The following is a 16,401-nucleotide window of genomic DNA, read 5'->3' as shown; positions in this document are numbered from 1 at the left end:
GTGTGTGTGTGTGTGTGTGTGTGTGTGTGTGTGTGTGTGTGTCCAGCTGCTGCTGCTGGTGAGACACTGAGCAGAGAAACCTTCCACCGCCTCTGTGTGGTCTGTTCACATCGAACCACGGCTTCAGACTGCTCCCTGTGGTCCCAGACAGCGCAACGCTGCCCCTGATGGCTGTATGAAGAAGTACACAGATGTGATACCAACACTGATCACAAGGACCTCTCTCTAAAGTAAAAAGGCAGGCTGAGCAGCCAAAGCCCCGCCCTCCACACCCCACAGAACAGGTGCCAATACGCTGGGAGCTAATCTCAACACAAGTCCCAGAGAGTCAGCGTGCACCTGCGTGGTCGGAGGGTTCGTTAGGAACCGAGGTGAACGTGAGCTGCCTTCAGTCATCAGGATTTCCAAAGGAAGGTGATGTACATCCACTGATTTGTCTTTGCACCACGAGCTCGTGAGAGTCAAACTGGATACACCTGTATGTCAGGTAAGGCTTCTTCAGAAATAGAAATGCACCAAGTCAAGAAAGAAAATCTTAATACTAGCGTGGCCACTGCTGCCGATGTAAACCACAGATTCTCAATGAGTGTTAAATCATCATACATCCTCTTTAAACTCTAGTGACACTGATGGAGCCGAGCGGTCCTGATACTGTGTGAATGCTGCGCTGCAAAGTTCACAACATGAAACTCAACAGAAAGAAAAGACTGCAGCTCTGACAGAGGAAACGAGTCTGAAATAAACTAATCCTGATTTAATTTATCATCCAATTAATCATTAAGAACCAGCTGATGTGAAGGTGCAAACACTCGCTCCCAGTCTGAGGCGAGAAGCCAAAGTCAAAGCCTCTGAGCCAAATGAAAATCACATGGTGTCATTGTGATGTCAGATGTGGCTTTTTCTGAGTTCACAGACTGGTCCCTGAACCTCACACAGCCACATGAGAGCGCCTGAAGCAGGTGGAGGTTTGGCTACGTCCACACTGCTATGTTTTCATTTGAAAACAGCGTTTTGATTTCTGTCCAGACGACCATTTTAGCTCCGTATCAAAACTGATAAGAACAGGAAGCAGATTGTCTTCTCTGCAAGTTGATTCCGTTGCAAAAAAATACTTGAGGAAGTAGCGTTAAAATGCAGAATGTCAGTGAACAACAGCTGCTAGCAAAGACAACAAAGTCAGTAACACTGTAATTATCTTGTCGTATTCACCACCGGTAGTCCAGGCTGATGAGAGCCAATCAGGAGAGACCATGGGTGTCTATGTCATCGTTTCCAAAAGTCTCAGTGTCTGTCTGTCCAGACTACAACACAACCCCAGGGCTTTCAAAATAAAACGGGGTCAGCAGAGTTTCTGAAAGTCTCTGTTTTCGGAGCTCAAAAACTGTGGAGTCGCCTGGACGCGAGGAGATGCGTTTTAAAAGGAAAACGTAGCAGTGTGGACGTAGCCGGACAAGATAATACTGCAGCTGGAGTAGAGGACCGGACGTGTTCAGTGTCACTCCAAAGTGCTTCTTGCAAAAACCCCCTCACACGGGGAGAATACATTCAAACACACTGTTCAGTTCCCTCAACATCAGCTGGGCGATTTGTTATGTGCAAGTGTCCTGTGAGTGAACGAGACCTGCCTGATGCACCAGTAAACTAAACTTAATGCCATGTGTGATCGGCTGTTTCAACATGGAACCCTGTTGTGTTGTCAGCGTCCAATCGAGTACCTTGTTCTTTATCGACTGTCCCGCCCTCTTCCTGTCCCAGCGTCTCCTCGACTGGCCTGATATTTCAACATTGAACTGCTTCACCAATAACTTAAAAAAAAAAACACACAATCAAACCTCTTTGACGACTGCTAAAGAAGCCAATAAGAAACTTCAGGAATAAATAAACCAAATATAATCAAATACTTAGAAATCTTTAAAAAATTAAATATCTTTGATTATTATTCATATCTAATCCAGGAAAAAATCCTTATAAATAACTACACAAATGACAAATTCAGCATGTTACTTTAAGTGAAGTGAGAGGAGGCTCCTCCTCAGTCGGACCGGACTGACGGAGGTTTGGGGGACTGGGCTCCTCCAGTCACAGCGTCGGGGGTTAACAGTGCAGCTGAAGGGCAGAGGGTGAAGTTAAGGTTCATGGGTGCTAGCTGTCAGTCAGAAGAACCCTGGTCCACTGTCGCCATGGTTACCAGCAGAAAGGGGAAGAAGAGCCCCTGCAGGATGCTGCAGGTGAGTGTCTGGAAGAGGAGAACAAAGCGATGATTCATCTGCTCCTGTTTCAGCAGACAACAGTCCAGACTGGAAGGATGTGGACGGTTAACGTACCGAGAGTTTACATCAATACAGAAACAACTGTGTGGGAGATAAAACCCTTTAAACACACGGCTCCCACAGTTTAGGCTTCAGAAGTAATTGGACTGATTCACATTAAGTAAAACTTCCTCCTGAGCCACAGAGACATGAAGGCTGAGCAGGTAATCACTGACCTCATGAAGTTTCTGCAAACTGTGTCACCTGTCATCCCACCTGTTCCCTGGAGGGGTTTTGAATGTCTTGTTCTGAGGATTAAAAAGGTTGATATTTAATATCCAGTTAGAAAAACAGTCACACAGTTTCCCCCGACATCCTTCACACAGCAGCACAAACTTTTTATTCCGTAGATTTTATAAACAACTTGAGTTTTTTTCTGCTCACCTTGTGCTTTTTACACTTCATGGAGAAATTCTCTTCAATGAGAACACAGTCTGCTGGAAAACAGAGCGGGAGGTGAGGGTGTCGCACTGACTCAGTCAAAGGTTAGGAGGTAGAATGTGAACTATAACTGAATATTGGTACTCTGATGTTCAGGTCGGGACTCGTATCAAACGTGTGATGTGCGTTTGAGTTATAACAACTTCCTTTTTATATTGAAATCTGCCGTGCCGCCACGGGCAGGTCCTCCAACGAAAACTCAAAAGCTTCCCAATTTAGCATCGCAAAGATCTTAAGATTAGACCGACCAAATATGATGTTGTTGAGATTAATTCTGTAGGAGGAGTTTGTCAAATTCCAATGCCTGTAAATGGCAAAAAAAAACGGTAACAAAATTGAAGAGTAATTCCAAAATATCCCACTTCCTGATTCGGGGTATGGGTACATTCGCCTTTTTTTGTAGGTGTTGGCGTGTTGCATGTGCACACTGAATTATGTACATGTAAAGGGTGAAACACAGGGAGAGTAGTGCCTCAAATTAAATTGTAGAGAGGGGCATCTGTCGAGCCATTCTGCCACACCCATGTGTAAGACCCATGAAATATTTAAATTTCCACCAGGCCTGACGCATGTCGGAACTTTCAGGAGTTTTTGAGCTTGTTCAGGCTCCAACACGCCAGATTTTCATTGAGGAATAAAGATAAACGGAGCCACACATCAGGGAAACAGTGGAGTCCTCTAACAAACCAAAAATGAGCTCTTATTCATATCAAGGCAAATCTATCAGGTTTACAAATAGCAAACATTTTCTTATGTGCCTGTAGTACTCAGTTAGTCTGGTTTTATTTGCCCAGGCTCTGTCTCTGTAACATCATCCACCTCCAGTGTACAGAAATCTCTGACACCTCAAACATGAGCAGGAAACCTGCAGAAGGCCACGTGCTGTAACTGTACTTTGTCCTGTGTGTCATGTGGAGGTGGAGGGCGTGGACTTACCTGACTCCAGAGCACACCTGTAGTGGTACTTGTTGGGACAACCTTTAAAGAAGCAGCCCAGTGTAGCACCTGGATCACGACACGCTGAACACACCTGAAAACACAGAAGACACCAGGCGGATGAAGACCCAGAACGCTGTGTCTTTTCTGCACAGCTACAAAACTAAAGAAAAGTCTTCATTATAAGTAGTTATGTGCTGCGCCTTGTGTGGGGGCGTCAACAGACCAGGAAGTAATGTCTGGACCCCAACAAGGCGTTTCCTACAAAGGAGAAAATTGGGTTTTGTCCTGAGTTTCTCCCTTTAGTGTAAACTTTGATCCTTGTGACTCTGAGACCATTTACAAGCACACAAACCTTTATCACATGCTCTAAGTAAGGGAAAACTCAGAAAGGCATAACAGGTCCCCTTTAAAGAAGAGATCTCTTTGAAATACACAAGCTGAACCCTAAAGCAACGCAACATAAAGATTACAGCATCTCAACATGATCAACTAGGTCACCCGGAGCGCACAGACCTCAGCCGACATCCAACAACATCCACCAGATTTAAGAGGAAAAAAATCTGATTCTTCAAAACAGTTTCAGTACTTTTTGCTGACAAGGTGTGAAAACAACTTCTTCTTTCATGTTTTCTAATTTCAACATTTTGCTGCAGCCATGTTTTGATATGGTAACACACTAAAATCTATTAGTATGTTAGAGTCAAGGAGGACAAGTACACAGATTATTAATGTATTATCCTCCTTAATTTTTCCCTTTTTGCGCCATGATAACCCACCACCTCTCCCTGTGGTATTGTGTAACAACATGTTAACATCATTACCGTCTCTTGTGCCACCTTCACCGCCTCCTCCAGTCCGTAGATTTTGCCCTTCACCAGGAACACGCCGGCGGACCAGATACCGCAGTCTTCATGGAGCCAGTACTCGCAGGGCTCCAGAGGCAGCACCGGGGGGCTGTACCAGTCCTCCACATCTGCAGAGCTGGGATCTGAGCGAGCTCGCTTCGCTGCAGGGCTGCCAGTGCTGTCACCGGTCCACCGGCGGTTCTCCAGGAGGCCCTTCTGTTTGAGCTGAGCCCCCGGCCTGAGGGACCACGGTGAGTGTGGACCGGCGCTCTTCCTCCTCCTGCCTCTGATGCTGCAGGACGAGGAGTCTGAGTCGCTGTAGTCGTCCTCATCCCCTTTGAGGCCCGAGACGCTGGCTGGTGTTTTGGTGCTTGGCTGGTAGCCCTCAGGGTAGTAGGGGCCGTGGAGGTCCCCCAGGTCCATGGCGTTGGCAGACCGCCCGCACAGGCAGCAGACGAGGGAGCGCTGGTGCTGGCTCTGTGTGGACGCCCGGCCCAGCTGGAGACACGAGGTGCTGGGTACGACTGCAGAAATGAAGCCACTGGTGTGAGGCTGCTGCTGGCCCTTCTTGTGCTGCGTCTTCACTTCCTCGGGGTAGTTGATGACAGTACACAGTGATGGCGAGGACTGCTGCCGCTCCACACGGACGAACGGAGAGAAGCTGTCCGACCTCAGCTCCCTTTTCTCCTCCTTGAAGTTGACGTACTTCAGCTTGATCTCCGGCTCCTTGGGGGAGAACATGGAGGAGGACTGGCCGCCTTTGTGTTTCTTCCTCCTCTTCTTGGGAGTGTGAGCCGCCTTTGTCTTGGCAGTGGGGGATGTTGTACCTGTAGTCTTGCCTTTGGCTTTCCCTTGACTTTTCTTTGGAGACTTTGATGGCGGTGGCGGCGGCGGCGGTGGTGGTGATGGAGGGGGAGACAATCTTGCCACATGAATTTCCTCTGAGGGTTCAGGGTGAATCTGGAGCTCCGGCTCCTTCTTTGAGTTCTTGTGCAGAGCGGCCTGAGGACTGGACTGTGATGAGGGTTTCCTCTTTGACTTTGCGGTGTGAGTCTGTGGTGAGAGGACAGACAGTGAAGCGTCCTCTGACTCTTTCTTTGACCTCTTGTGCACAGTACACGGAGGACTTTTTGGATGTGAGCTGCTGTGGGACTTTCTAGTACGACTGAGGGTTTCAGGATCAGAGGTAGAGCCTTTGCAGCTGTCAGTGTTAATGTTATTAGTTTTGTCCCTTTTCACAGGAGTTCCTGCTTTTTGTTTGACTGTGTTCGCTGAGACAGACGCTCCCGCTCTGCTCCTCCTCCTCCCCACTGACGGCGCCTCATTCCTCTTCGGACTGGCCGAGTTGGAGTCACTGGTTGCTGATTGGGAAGCGCTGGCTTTCTTACTGGTGCGGATGCATCCTGACACTTTGTACTTGTTTGAGTTTATGTTCATGACTATCGCCTCTAACCGCGTCCCTCTGCTGGAACGCAGTGGAAGCTTTTTCTCCTTTAAAGTCCTCTGCAGAGCGTTAGCGTTCCCGTTCATGTGGGGGGTGACAGTCTGGGGTTTGTCCTCTGAAACATCAGACACACAACCATCGTCTGTCAAGTCAATCAGAGGCTCTATCACTGCCTTCCGTCTTCGGACCGGCTGCTTGTTTTCCTCTCTTGAATCCAGCCCTGTCGTACTATTGCTGATGCCAGCGCCTGGCTGAATGCCCCCCTCTGTACTCGAGCCGTCCCATGCTGCCTGCTCAGTCTCTAGATAAGAGTTGTCTGCGCTGGGGGAGCTGGAGGCCTGAGGCAGGATGAACACATCCTCCACATCGTCCAGTGAGGTAGCGGAGGGGGAGACCGGGTCCTCCAGAGGACTGATGTACTCCCTGCTCAGTGAACACAGGTCTCTAGCACCCACACTGTCCATGGGGACCACTGGGTCCTGTTTTCTTGACATGAGAAAGAGCACCTCAGAGCCTCCCCCCTCCTCATCCTCCACTGTGGTGGGGGTGAGCGTCTCTGGGGAGGATTCAACACATTCTCCTGAACTCGTCCGGCTGTGACCTCGACCATTCTCCAAACTCCTGCTGTTTTCCCAAGAAAGGCTGCATTCTACTTTCTTTTCAACCGGATTGTCCGTGTCGTCATCACTGGAAATCACTCCACCGTTCACCTCACGAGGCTCCTGCGTAGGACACACTCCCCCGTCATTCTCTGATCCCACCTGAGCCTGAGACAACGACTGCAACAGTTCTGTCTGAGTGGCGAGGTCCACCGACCCCTCGACCTGCTCCACGTAATGCTGGTTCAGCGAGTAGCCGGCCTCCCCGAGCCCTTTATCTGAGTCACATGGGGGGTGGAGGGAGAACTTGCTTATGGGTGGCATACCACACAGAGGCGAGTGTCGAGACAGGGAGTCTTGAGTGGAGAAGACGTGAGACCGGCTCACGTAGGACAGGGTGACTGTAGTGTGGGAGAAGGCATTGTCTGGTTGAATATGATCCCCTGATTGGAGCGTGATGTCCGAGGAGCCCGTGTCGGAGAAAGCCAGTCCTGGGTTGCTGGTCCCGGAGTTTGGGTACCAACCCGGGCTCTTCACCATCTGCAGGGACGTGGCGTTGAGGACGCATTCCTCACCCTTCCTGGTCAGATCGATCACAGTGGGGAGGCTAGAGGTGGAGAGGTCCTGAGGCTGGAGATCATCTAAGCTCCCAGCTGCCTGCTCCATAACAACTGCAAGGGCAGAGAGAGGGAGAGAAACATATGAGTGTACAATCTGTCAAAGAATCCATTATTAATATTCTCTAATGTCACCAACTCTTTAACCAGAGCAGATTCACTCAGCACAAAGGTCATAGTTTAACTACTTTTGACAACTCACTTTGTTATCCAGCCTGTTTTGGTAGAAGAAGAAGAAAGTTTAAGTACAAGCTCTGACAGCTCAAATCATAGCACTGACATTAGCTCGTAAACTGACCTGTGACGTGAATTTCATTAACGTCGTTGCGCAAAGCGGGGATTAACTGACAATTTAAGTTTTGTCTTATTTTGAAATTACCTTATTATTAATGGATGTAAATGATATCAAGTTGTCAGGTTCAGTGGATAACGTCTTTCCCGGACACCCGGCTGACTCTTTACCACCAACGTTGACAGGTCAGGGTGGGCTAACGGCTTAGCTTAGCCACAGCTAACGTTAGCTAGCTAGGCCCGGCTTTAGCTCCGGTAACGTTCCCTCATGACGAACTACGTTAAACATCGGGGGACTTTAAGATTTTCTCATTTATGGTGGAAAATCATTCACCACTAACCACGACTTGAATGCTTCAACTATTCAATAGAATCCATTCTTTATTTCGGCCAGGTCTACACTCCTATTAAGCGCCTTATTTCGGTAAAATGACAACTTTTATAGCTTGGTGGTCCGCACCGTTAGCATCCGTCCACTACGGCTCTCAGTAACTTTGTTGCACCAACGGTCGAACCAATTTTAACGTTTTAAATCTTATTTCAAATTGAGTTTTTTTAATTTACTGTATTACATGAATTCCGAATTACAAATTGGACCTTAATGTCCCAGGGGAGAACACAGTGTTATGTAGTAGGTACAAAGATTCGACGATAAGCAGAGTATTATTAAACTGCAGAGTACTTTTCATTGAGTTTGGCTACACGTTCTCTCCATGTAAGAGAACGGTGCGCATCGGGGCAAGGCCCGGCTGCATGGAACAAAGACAGAGCGGAGGCAACGCGCTGCCGCTGGTCTAAACTTACCGGGGCGGGAGATATCGACACGTTGTTAAATGTCCCGTTAAGAGTGTGTCCCCCCCTGCATCTCTGTCAACAGCCCGTCTACTCTAACAAACCCCGGTAACACAACACGGAGAGAAAGACCCAAATTAAAGATCCACACACTTTCCAGGAACACACTACTCCGTGTCAAGTTGTTTAGAGTAGAATCTCAAACTTCCGGATACCCCTTTCACAATAAAACAATTAGTGTTTATTATCGTGATTATTATTATTCTGAAAAACACGAATAAAAAGTATATGAAAAAGAAAAGCACACTAAAAGACGTAATTTGCTAAACGTTTTTTTTTATTGTTCTTTCCAGTCGTGAATCATTTAGACGTGATCCAGCTGTTGTGTGTCAAGCTTCAGATTCATCAGCCAACCCGGGCTGATGTGCTGTCTGTCTCGCTCCAGAGTGACGTCATTATCTGCTTTCAGCTGGGCGCTGTCTCACTCCGGGTGACTTGACGAGTGGACGGTGGAACAGTTGCCTCTCAGCTGTGCAGCAGAAAGGCATCATGGGAGCAGAGCGGTGGGACCTGTTCCAATCCAAGTGATTGACCCTCAGAGAATCCGTGACGTCATTTTCTAGTGTGGTTTATAAAGCATCACAATTGCTGTTGCTAACACATGTTTTAACATTGTGACACATCAGCAGCTGGTGACCGATAAAATAAATAGAAATGAAACAGATCCAGAAGACAAAGACAACAAACAGATTAAAGGGATATTTCAGCAATTTATTATTAAACTTTAAAATCAAAGCAACAGAACCTGAGATGTCCCGGCTTCAAGGGTCAAACTCCAGAAATGGTGGATTCAACATTTCCCATAATGCAATGTAATAATATCTTTAGTTTGACGCTCTTTGGAAACAGTTTGACAAAACAACCTCAATTCAAGAGACACTTATTATCACTGTGGCATCAGAGCTCACCTGTCTGTGCGTCTATGACATCAGAGCTCACCTGTCTGTGTCACTGTGACATCAGAGCTAACTTGTCTTTAACATCAGAGCTCACCTTTCTGTGTCTCTGACATAAGAACTCACCTCTGTGTGTTTGTGACATAAGAGCTCACCTGTCTGTGTTTGTGACATCAGAACAACCAGCTCATTAAACTGTAGTTCTGTTTTTCCTCTGTGTAAATTCATATTTTCAGAGAGAGGTCAGAGTTCAGAGTTGACAAAACAGCAGCAGACACATTTTTAGTGTCAGTCTTCCCTCTCTGTATTTCCTGATCTGAGCAGATCACAGAGAGTTCGAGGACTTTAATTAGTGTTAGAATTTCTCATGAAACCAGAGCAGAAAACAACGTTATACAACATCATCCTGCTAAACAAACTCAACTAGATCCCTGGTGTCTTCTGGCGACTGCTGGACTCACTGGGAGCTGCACTGGGAGCTGCGGTCTGCTCCTCCTGTCTGTCATTTGAAAACTCAGAGGAAAGAAGTTGAAGCAGTAAAATCCAGATGCTTCAGACAGTTTTATTTAACTTTGTTCTTCATGTAAAACGAGTCAATAACAGTGAACTGCTGCCTGAGAGTTTAAACCACCATATAGATACGAAACACATCGACGAGCAAACAGCTGGAGAGGGAGACAGATGTGAAGCATGCGGCCTGATCACCAACCTTCACATGCACCAGACTTCATAGAGAAAAACTTAAACTCATAGTAAATCCAGATCTGCCCCAAAATGTAATGGATTCTTCCCTTGTCCATGACCCCTCCCTCCGCCGAGTTCAGTGCAAATCAACAAACAAACAAACAAACAAACAAACAAAAACAAGCGATGACAACAACCTCCTTGGTGTAAATGAGTCTACAGTCTCTGCTCCTCCCGGCTGCTGTTCCATGTTTTCTCTTCAGATAACAGAACACGCATTAACACTTGGGTCAACCTGTCTATGACTGATAATGTTCATACGTGACCCCTCCCAACTCCATCTGCTGAGGAAGACAGTGCAACGCGGCCGAGAGCTCCAGAAAAAGTCACACACTGTAAAGGGTGCAAAAATATTTATTGCTAATAAACCTGTAGTCAGTTGGTGTATATTTGCTTAATATTTACAATAATAGAGTACAGAGTAATGGGAATGTGAAAGAAAAAATCCCAACCATTTAAATAAATACAAAGGGAGGAGGACTGCCACTGAACAAGACTACAGACATGAACCACCTCCAACAGCTCCTGTACAGCTGGACCGAGACTCCAGTGAGGAAAGATTCATATATATGGTCAGTGAATGCATCCACGTCTGATCCGAGGACAGGGAACATGAAGCGGCACGGCGGGTTCGACGGGCTCGTTGTCCCGTCTGTGGCGGAGCAGTAACTATTCCTATGCTTTTGTAACGCGAGCGTCATTCGCTGCTCGGCGCGTGTGGTTGTAGTTCAGCTGTTAAACATCACATTCATGCCTTTGGCTAGCAACAGTCTATGGAGTGACACAGTAGCTTACACAGTCAGAGTTTAGTGTTCGTGGCAGATTAAAAACGTAAAGTATTTACAGTGAGACATGGCAGCAAAACATCAACAATACAAAAATGTCACAGTTAACTGAAGTGCATGGAATGCAAAGTCTAGACATGAAATTCAAACTTCATACCATGTTTTTAATAATATATGATCTGTGTTTGTGACCAGTGTCTACTGTTACTAAATAAGTCGTTACAGAGCTAAAATATAGTGGACTTCTACACATGCAGCGAGGCGGGAGGAAGCGGCGTCACTGTCAGAACTCCTTCGTGTCTTTGTTCTCAAACAGGTGGAGTCTCTGCTCAGGTGTCAGCCCCTCCTTCAGACTCTGGACAGGGGGGAGGAGAGAGAGAGCAGATGTTAGTTACTGAGCAACAGATGTTCAGGACAGATGTGATGTTTCCCCTCTCAGTGTGAATCTGTCATCACCCAGTGAAACTCAAACACAACTCGACACCTGACAGCCCTGGGTGTGGTGCAGACACTAGAACTCACAGACAGTCAGTGAACGCACCAAAGGACATGTGATGTAATGCTTTATGTATTTTGATAAAATAAATTCAAACCTTGTTCATTTTATTCTTCCATCTATCTTTGATTCGCTCTTTTTCCCCAAGTAATTGTGATTTTCCTCATTTCCTGTTTTACGTATATGTTAATGATGTGGGCGTGTCCATGTAGGTCCAGGGCGGTGATTGGTCCAGGATGACAACAGGTGTGTGAATCAGGATCATTTTACTTCAGGTCAGGTTCAGGTCAAAGATTTTAGATTTTGGGTGGAGCAGCGACATCAGTGTCACAGCATCATTAACTTTATCATCATCATCATCATCATCATCATCATCATCACTAATCGTCCTGTTCCTACTTTAATCTGTCTCTGTTTGTACACTGAACTCTTCATCATCATCATCATCATCATCATCAGCTGCAGGAACACCTGCTAACTGACTCTGTGTCAGTTTCTTTTCAACAAGCAGGAAACAGTGTGAGGAAACTGTGACTGGGTCCCTTGTGTAACGTTTAATTCAGTGCCTCTGTGACTGCTTTAGCATTAGCCTGCTAGCTTTGTTAGTGCTAGCTTAGATGCTAAAAAGCAGCTCTACCTTTTCTACAGCGGCACCATCACCTGCACTGGTGTAGTTTTATGACGAGCGTTAGCTGCAGCTAGACAGGTGTGTGTGTGTGTATGAGCTCTTTCAGTCAAAGTGTAGGAACATCTCAGAGGTGATCCTGAGCTGAGGTGTCTGAATACTTATGTCAATTTTAATATATAATTTGATTTGCTAAAATGTCTAAAATCCTGTTTTCTTTTTGTCATTAAGGAGGATGAAGTTGTAAATTAATGAGGGAATTATTTTATTTTATCATGATGCTGCTGCTAAAACTCTGCAACTGTGACAATAAACAGTTTATAGTGACAGTTTTATCGTTGATGTTTTTATGCATATTTTACTATATAATAAATATTTTAATGATTTCAGTCTTTATTTTAATACATGCTGCACAATATTACTAATTTCATTGTTTATTTAAATGCAATGACAATAAAGAATCTATCTATCTGTCTATTATAACAACATGAGTGAGGGGTGTGAAGACTTTGTGAACACTCTCTGATCATGTGCAGCAGTGACTCAGATCTGTGCAGAGCTTTAGAGGTGGAGGACAGGAGGGTGTAGACGGAGGACGGGAGGGTGAGCTGAGACCCTCCATGGGTGCGTCTGGTCTGGTTTACCTAAAGGAGGAGGGGGGGAGGTCTACAGGTCCTCAGCGGCCCTAACTGTCCCAGGGCAGGACTCGACTCACAGACTGAGGACAGAAGGGAAACACACCAGTGTGTGTGTTAGTCCACTGTGGTTTGACTTTCATCACAACACTGCAGATCTGATGGAGTCACAGGATGATGAACAACACGCAGCGCTGCAGGAACACGGCCAACGATGACGCAACAGTGAGCATGCAATGCTGCATGCAGCTGTGCAGGTGACCAGCAGGTGGCAGCAGGTCACTGTACACTGACTGTGTGTGGAGGGAAACCTGTGACTGCTCTGTCAGCGATGACACAATGGGTGACACAAGCTCCACGGGACATCCTGATGAAGACAGCGGTGGGATGAGGGTGACGGACGTCACCCTGAGCAGGGGACTCACCTTTGACCTCATGGTGCGCTCCGAGCGTTTGGCTGCAGCAGCCGCCATCTTGAGGATGTCTGGGTTACTTTTGGACTTCATGATGTCTGTGAGGGAGAATGTGTCAGAGTTAAAATAACAGGAGAAAACAGTGAACCAGACGTGTGGACGAGGGACGTCACAAGAGCCGAAGCTTCAGGACAAGACGATGTACTAGAGGTACTAGTTACTAGAGATGTGATGAGGTATAACAGTATAACAACACTCCAACTGCTCTAGTCTGACGTCACACCCAGAGAGAAGAAGAAGGCAGGGACAGTAAACAACAACACGTGGAATGACGACAGCAGCAGTGACAGCAGCAGCAGCAGCAGCACTTGGTTGATCACCGCTCTGCTCCACAGAAACAGTTTTCACCGTCTCACTTCATGTCAAAGCAAAACAACTTTTGTTTTGAGTTCCATTAAGACAAGATTAAATACATTTACATGAGCAGGAGTGGAAGCTTATGTAGACTGATGAGAGGAAGCAGAACAAACGGGTTTATAAATCGATGTGGAGGCGACATCACTTCCTCAGAAACACGAGTTGAAACGAGAGTGAAGACTTTAAAGTGTCTGACTCTGATGGGAGCTCTCGTGCGAACAGGCCTCACACAAACCACGTGAGAGGTTTATACTGAGGTGAAGCTCAGTGTGTTTTCTGTATGTTTCCGTACCGTATCCTCCTCGCTCCACCTCCTCCAGCGACGGCTCCCCGAGCGCCTCGTGCGCCAGCTGCAGCTGGTCTCTGAGCCGGCCCAGGTCCCGCTCTGCTTTGGCCTTCACAATGCTCAGCTCTGTGTAGATGTCCTTGTACTTATCCGTTGCATATTTCTTGTCCTGAAAACAAATAGTTTGGCAGTTCAGATGAAGGGCACTGATGTGGCTGGGAATAAAACAACAGGACGGGGGAGGGGAGGTACAAACACGTACTCTTTGGGCGGCTTGGAGCTCGTCCTTCAGGGAGTTGATTTCCTGCTTCAGGTACTGGACCTCAGACTCCTTCACCCTCAGCATCACCTGGAGAACAGGAAGAGAAGACGACACTGAGAACGAGGGGAAGTGCAGCTTTATTCTTATAGAAAGAATTTTGATGCACATGTTTGTATTTTACTCTCCGAAGTGATTCACCTCTAACTCGTAGAGCTCCTTCCCCTGTATCGTGGCGTTGGTGTCTCCCACTCCGTCCTCAGATGTCATTGAACGCATCTTTGTGATCTCTGCTGCCAGACGGTTGTTCAGCTCCTGCAGAGATCAGGACGTTTAGATCAGGGCAGGTAAACTTTCAGCCAACAGTTGAAAGTGCTCCTGGGTAAATATTTGCACACAGGTGTGTTGTGTGAACCAGCGAGTGACGTGGGTGTGTGTGTGTGGGTATGTGTGTGTGTGTGTGTGGGTGTGTGTGTGTACCTGGTTGTGTGCGTTGAGCTCCTGGTTCTCTCTCTGACACTGCCTGAGGGCCTGCCTCTCGGCCTCCAGCGCCTGGGCCAGGTGGGCGTTCTCCAGGCACTTCTGGGAGTACTGCTCCGACAGCACCTCGATCTCCCGCTGGAACGAACACAGCTCCTCCCTGCAGCACATCACATGACCACACTCACTTATTCACAGAGCCTCACAGAGAGAGGAGCGGCCCGACACGCCCACGTTTGATTTACTGTAAACACCTGCACAGGTGTCACTGAGCACACGTCCCGGCAGGTCGTGGCTGACACCGACACAACGAGACGCTTCAGCACCATCAGATCAAATCAAAGCTCAGAAAAGTTCAGCCTGAATGACTGGTGCTGGATTTATCAGCTAATATTCCTTTTTTTTGTTTTTACAGAAACATTTTGATGAAGTCATTTTGATGTTCTTCAGGTTCAGCATTAATACAACACAAACCAGACTCATCTAATCCTCCTCTGACTGCAGGCGACAGCTTTAGCACAGCTCTTCTGTTCTACGGTGGAACAGCTGTGGAAATGTCAGAGCCAATATCAGAGTGGTTTTACTATTAGACAGAATCATTTCCTCCAGTTGTGAAAAGATTAAACTGACATTTACAGGCAGCTAATCTAAAAATGTAAATCCTCCGTCTGTGACGATCTGTTCACACTCTGAATTTTTTCAGTGTTTAGCTCAATGAGCGTCTAGTCTGCTCCAGCCTTTCTGAATCATGTCTGAGAACTAACATGTGGAAATGTTTTGCTTTTTACAGCCTCGATGGTAAAATCAAGAGTAAAGGTAATGTTTGATAATAAAGGGCAAATTTACAAGGAAAAGGAGAATGCACAGATTTTTCTGTCAAACTTTATCTCAACTTTCCTGACAAAGTAAAACTGTATTTTCTGTCATTTTGTCAATTTTTTTTCTTCTTTTAATCGAAGTGAAGTGATTTGTTTATTGTGTAATAAAAGTAAGACTTTTTGCAAGAGTCTGACAGAACAAAAAAACCTGATGAGTCTCCTGACCAGAGGGGCCACACATCGCACAGTGGTGACTCCAGACTCCCCCCAAACACACTGACTATCGGCAGACGCTACAATTTACAGATGTTCTCTAAACGCCTCACATGCAGGCAACGGGTTTTGGGGCAGCCGTGCACTGTATAGTGTCTTTACGGGCGGTTTAAGGGGGTTTACAGTTGTTATTGTGCCAATATGAGGGGTCATGGAGGGCCCCAAACTTTGGCCTGGTTCTCCTCTGGATCTGCAGTGTACGGAGCTCTGTGGGCTGCACTGGAGCATCAGCTCTCCTCCTCACTGTAGAGTCCTGCTCCTGCTCAGATTCTCACTGTGTAACTATGATAATGAGTTGAGAGCAGTAACTGGTCTAAAAGCCTCGGTGACATGTGGCAGTGGAGGAAACGTACTCGTGCTGTCGGTGGATCTCCTCCATGTCTGCGTTCTCGGCGTTGTTGTTCGCCTTGCGAGCCTTGTCCAGCTCCTTCTCCAGCTCCGTCCGGTGTGCGTTTTTCATCGCCTCGATCGCTGTGACAACACAAGAAGCTTCAGTAACTACAACAACAACAACAAAAACTTTCTTCTTCCCTCAGTCTAATCTCTCCTGTGCTGTGGTATTTACCAGCGATGGTGGCCGCCGTCTCCTCGGCCAGCAGCCTCTCCTTCTCCTCCTGCAGGTTCTCCAGCTCTCTCTGGTGTTTCCTCTGCAGCTCGTCTATCACCTTCTGATGCGACTCCTCCATGGCGGCAAAGCCCCTCTCACAGGTGGCCTGAGACACAGGAGAACACGGGACCGCTGTGAGTTTACGGGTCACCGGGACTCGGACCTAAAGGTTCTCCTGACCACATGAGCTGAGCAGGTAAAACCTTCCAGGCCCTTCAAGTACAAGCCAGTGCAGATCATCCATTCATTTCCAGCGAATAACTAGCAAGCTACAGCCTGTTAGCCACGAGCAAGTCGAGCCTGTGTGAGTACAAAAGGGTTAAAGGACTG

At 46.9% G+C, this 16,401-nt stretch overlaps 2 protein-coding genes across 6 annotated transcripts in view; both read right to left on the bottom strand.

Annotated features, from left to right (window-relative positions):
- Positions 1-1,293: 1,293 nt before the first annotated feature.
- LOC111219673 (transcription factor 20-like) lies at positions 1,294-8,439 on the bottom strand. Its single transcript, XM_022742389.1, has 6 exons — positions 8,290-8,439; positions 4,511-7,248; positions 3,687-3,780; positions 2,694-2,743; positions 2,486-2,557; positions 1,294-2,236 (listed from the first exon to the last, which is right to left on the bottom strand). The coding sequence occupies exons 2-5, from the start codon at positions 7,241-7,243 to the stop codon at positions 2,510-2,512; spliced, it is 2,925 nt and encodes a 974-aa protein (XP_022598110.1). The 5' UTR covers positions 7,244-7,248; positions 8,290-8,439; the 3' UTR covers positions 1,294-2,236; positions 2,486-2,509.
- A 658-nt stretch (positions 8,440-9,097) lies between these two features.
- The window catches only part of LOC111220447 (myosin phosphatase Rho-interacting protein-like), a 39,347-nt gene continuing 32,043 nt past the window's right edge, over positions 9,098-16,401 (bottom strand). For 4 of the 5 annotated variants that reach the window (XM_022743536.1, XM_022743538.1, XM_022743540.1 and 1 more), the window contains 8 exons: positions 16,030-16,177; positions 15,818-15,935; positions 14,374-14,533; positions 14,095-14,208; positions 13,897-13,983; positions 13,641-13,803; positions 12,944-13,029; positions 9,098-11,117 (listed from right to left, as the gene is read on the bottom strand). In XM_022743536.1, coding sequence (XP_022599257.1) covers positions 11,046-11,117; positions 12,944-13,029; positions 13,641-13,803; positions 13,897-13,983; positions 14,095-14,208; positions 14,374-14,533; positions 15,818-15,935; positions 16,030-16,177 — 948 coding nt within the window. In that variant the 3' untranslated portion in view covers positions 9,098-11,045. Of the gene's footprint in view, positions 11,118-12,527; positions 12,602-12,943; positions 13,030-13,640; positions 13,804-13,896; positions 13,984-14,094; positions 14,209-14,373; positions 14,534-15,817; positions 15,936-16,029; positions 16,178-16,401 lie in introns of all 5 variants that reach the window. The other variant, XM_022743537.1, reaches the window with a different exon arrangement.

The sequence above is a fragment of the Seriola dumerili genome, unplaced genomic scaffold, assembly GCF_002260705.1.
Source record: "Seriola dumerili isolate Sdu_G_001 unplaced genomic scaffold, Sdu_1.0 BDQW01000068.1, whole genome shotgun sequence".
Taxonomy (NCBI): domain Eukaryota; kingdom Metazoa; phylum Chordata; class Actinopteri; order Carangiformes; family Carangidae; genus Seriola; species Seriola dumerili.
Note: the sequence above shows the minus strand (reverse complement) of the source record. Positions and strands in the feature narration are given on the sequence as shown.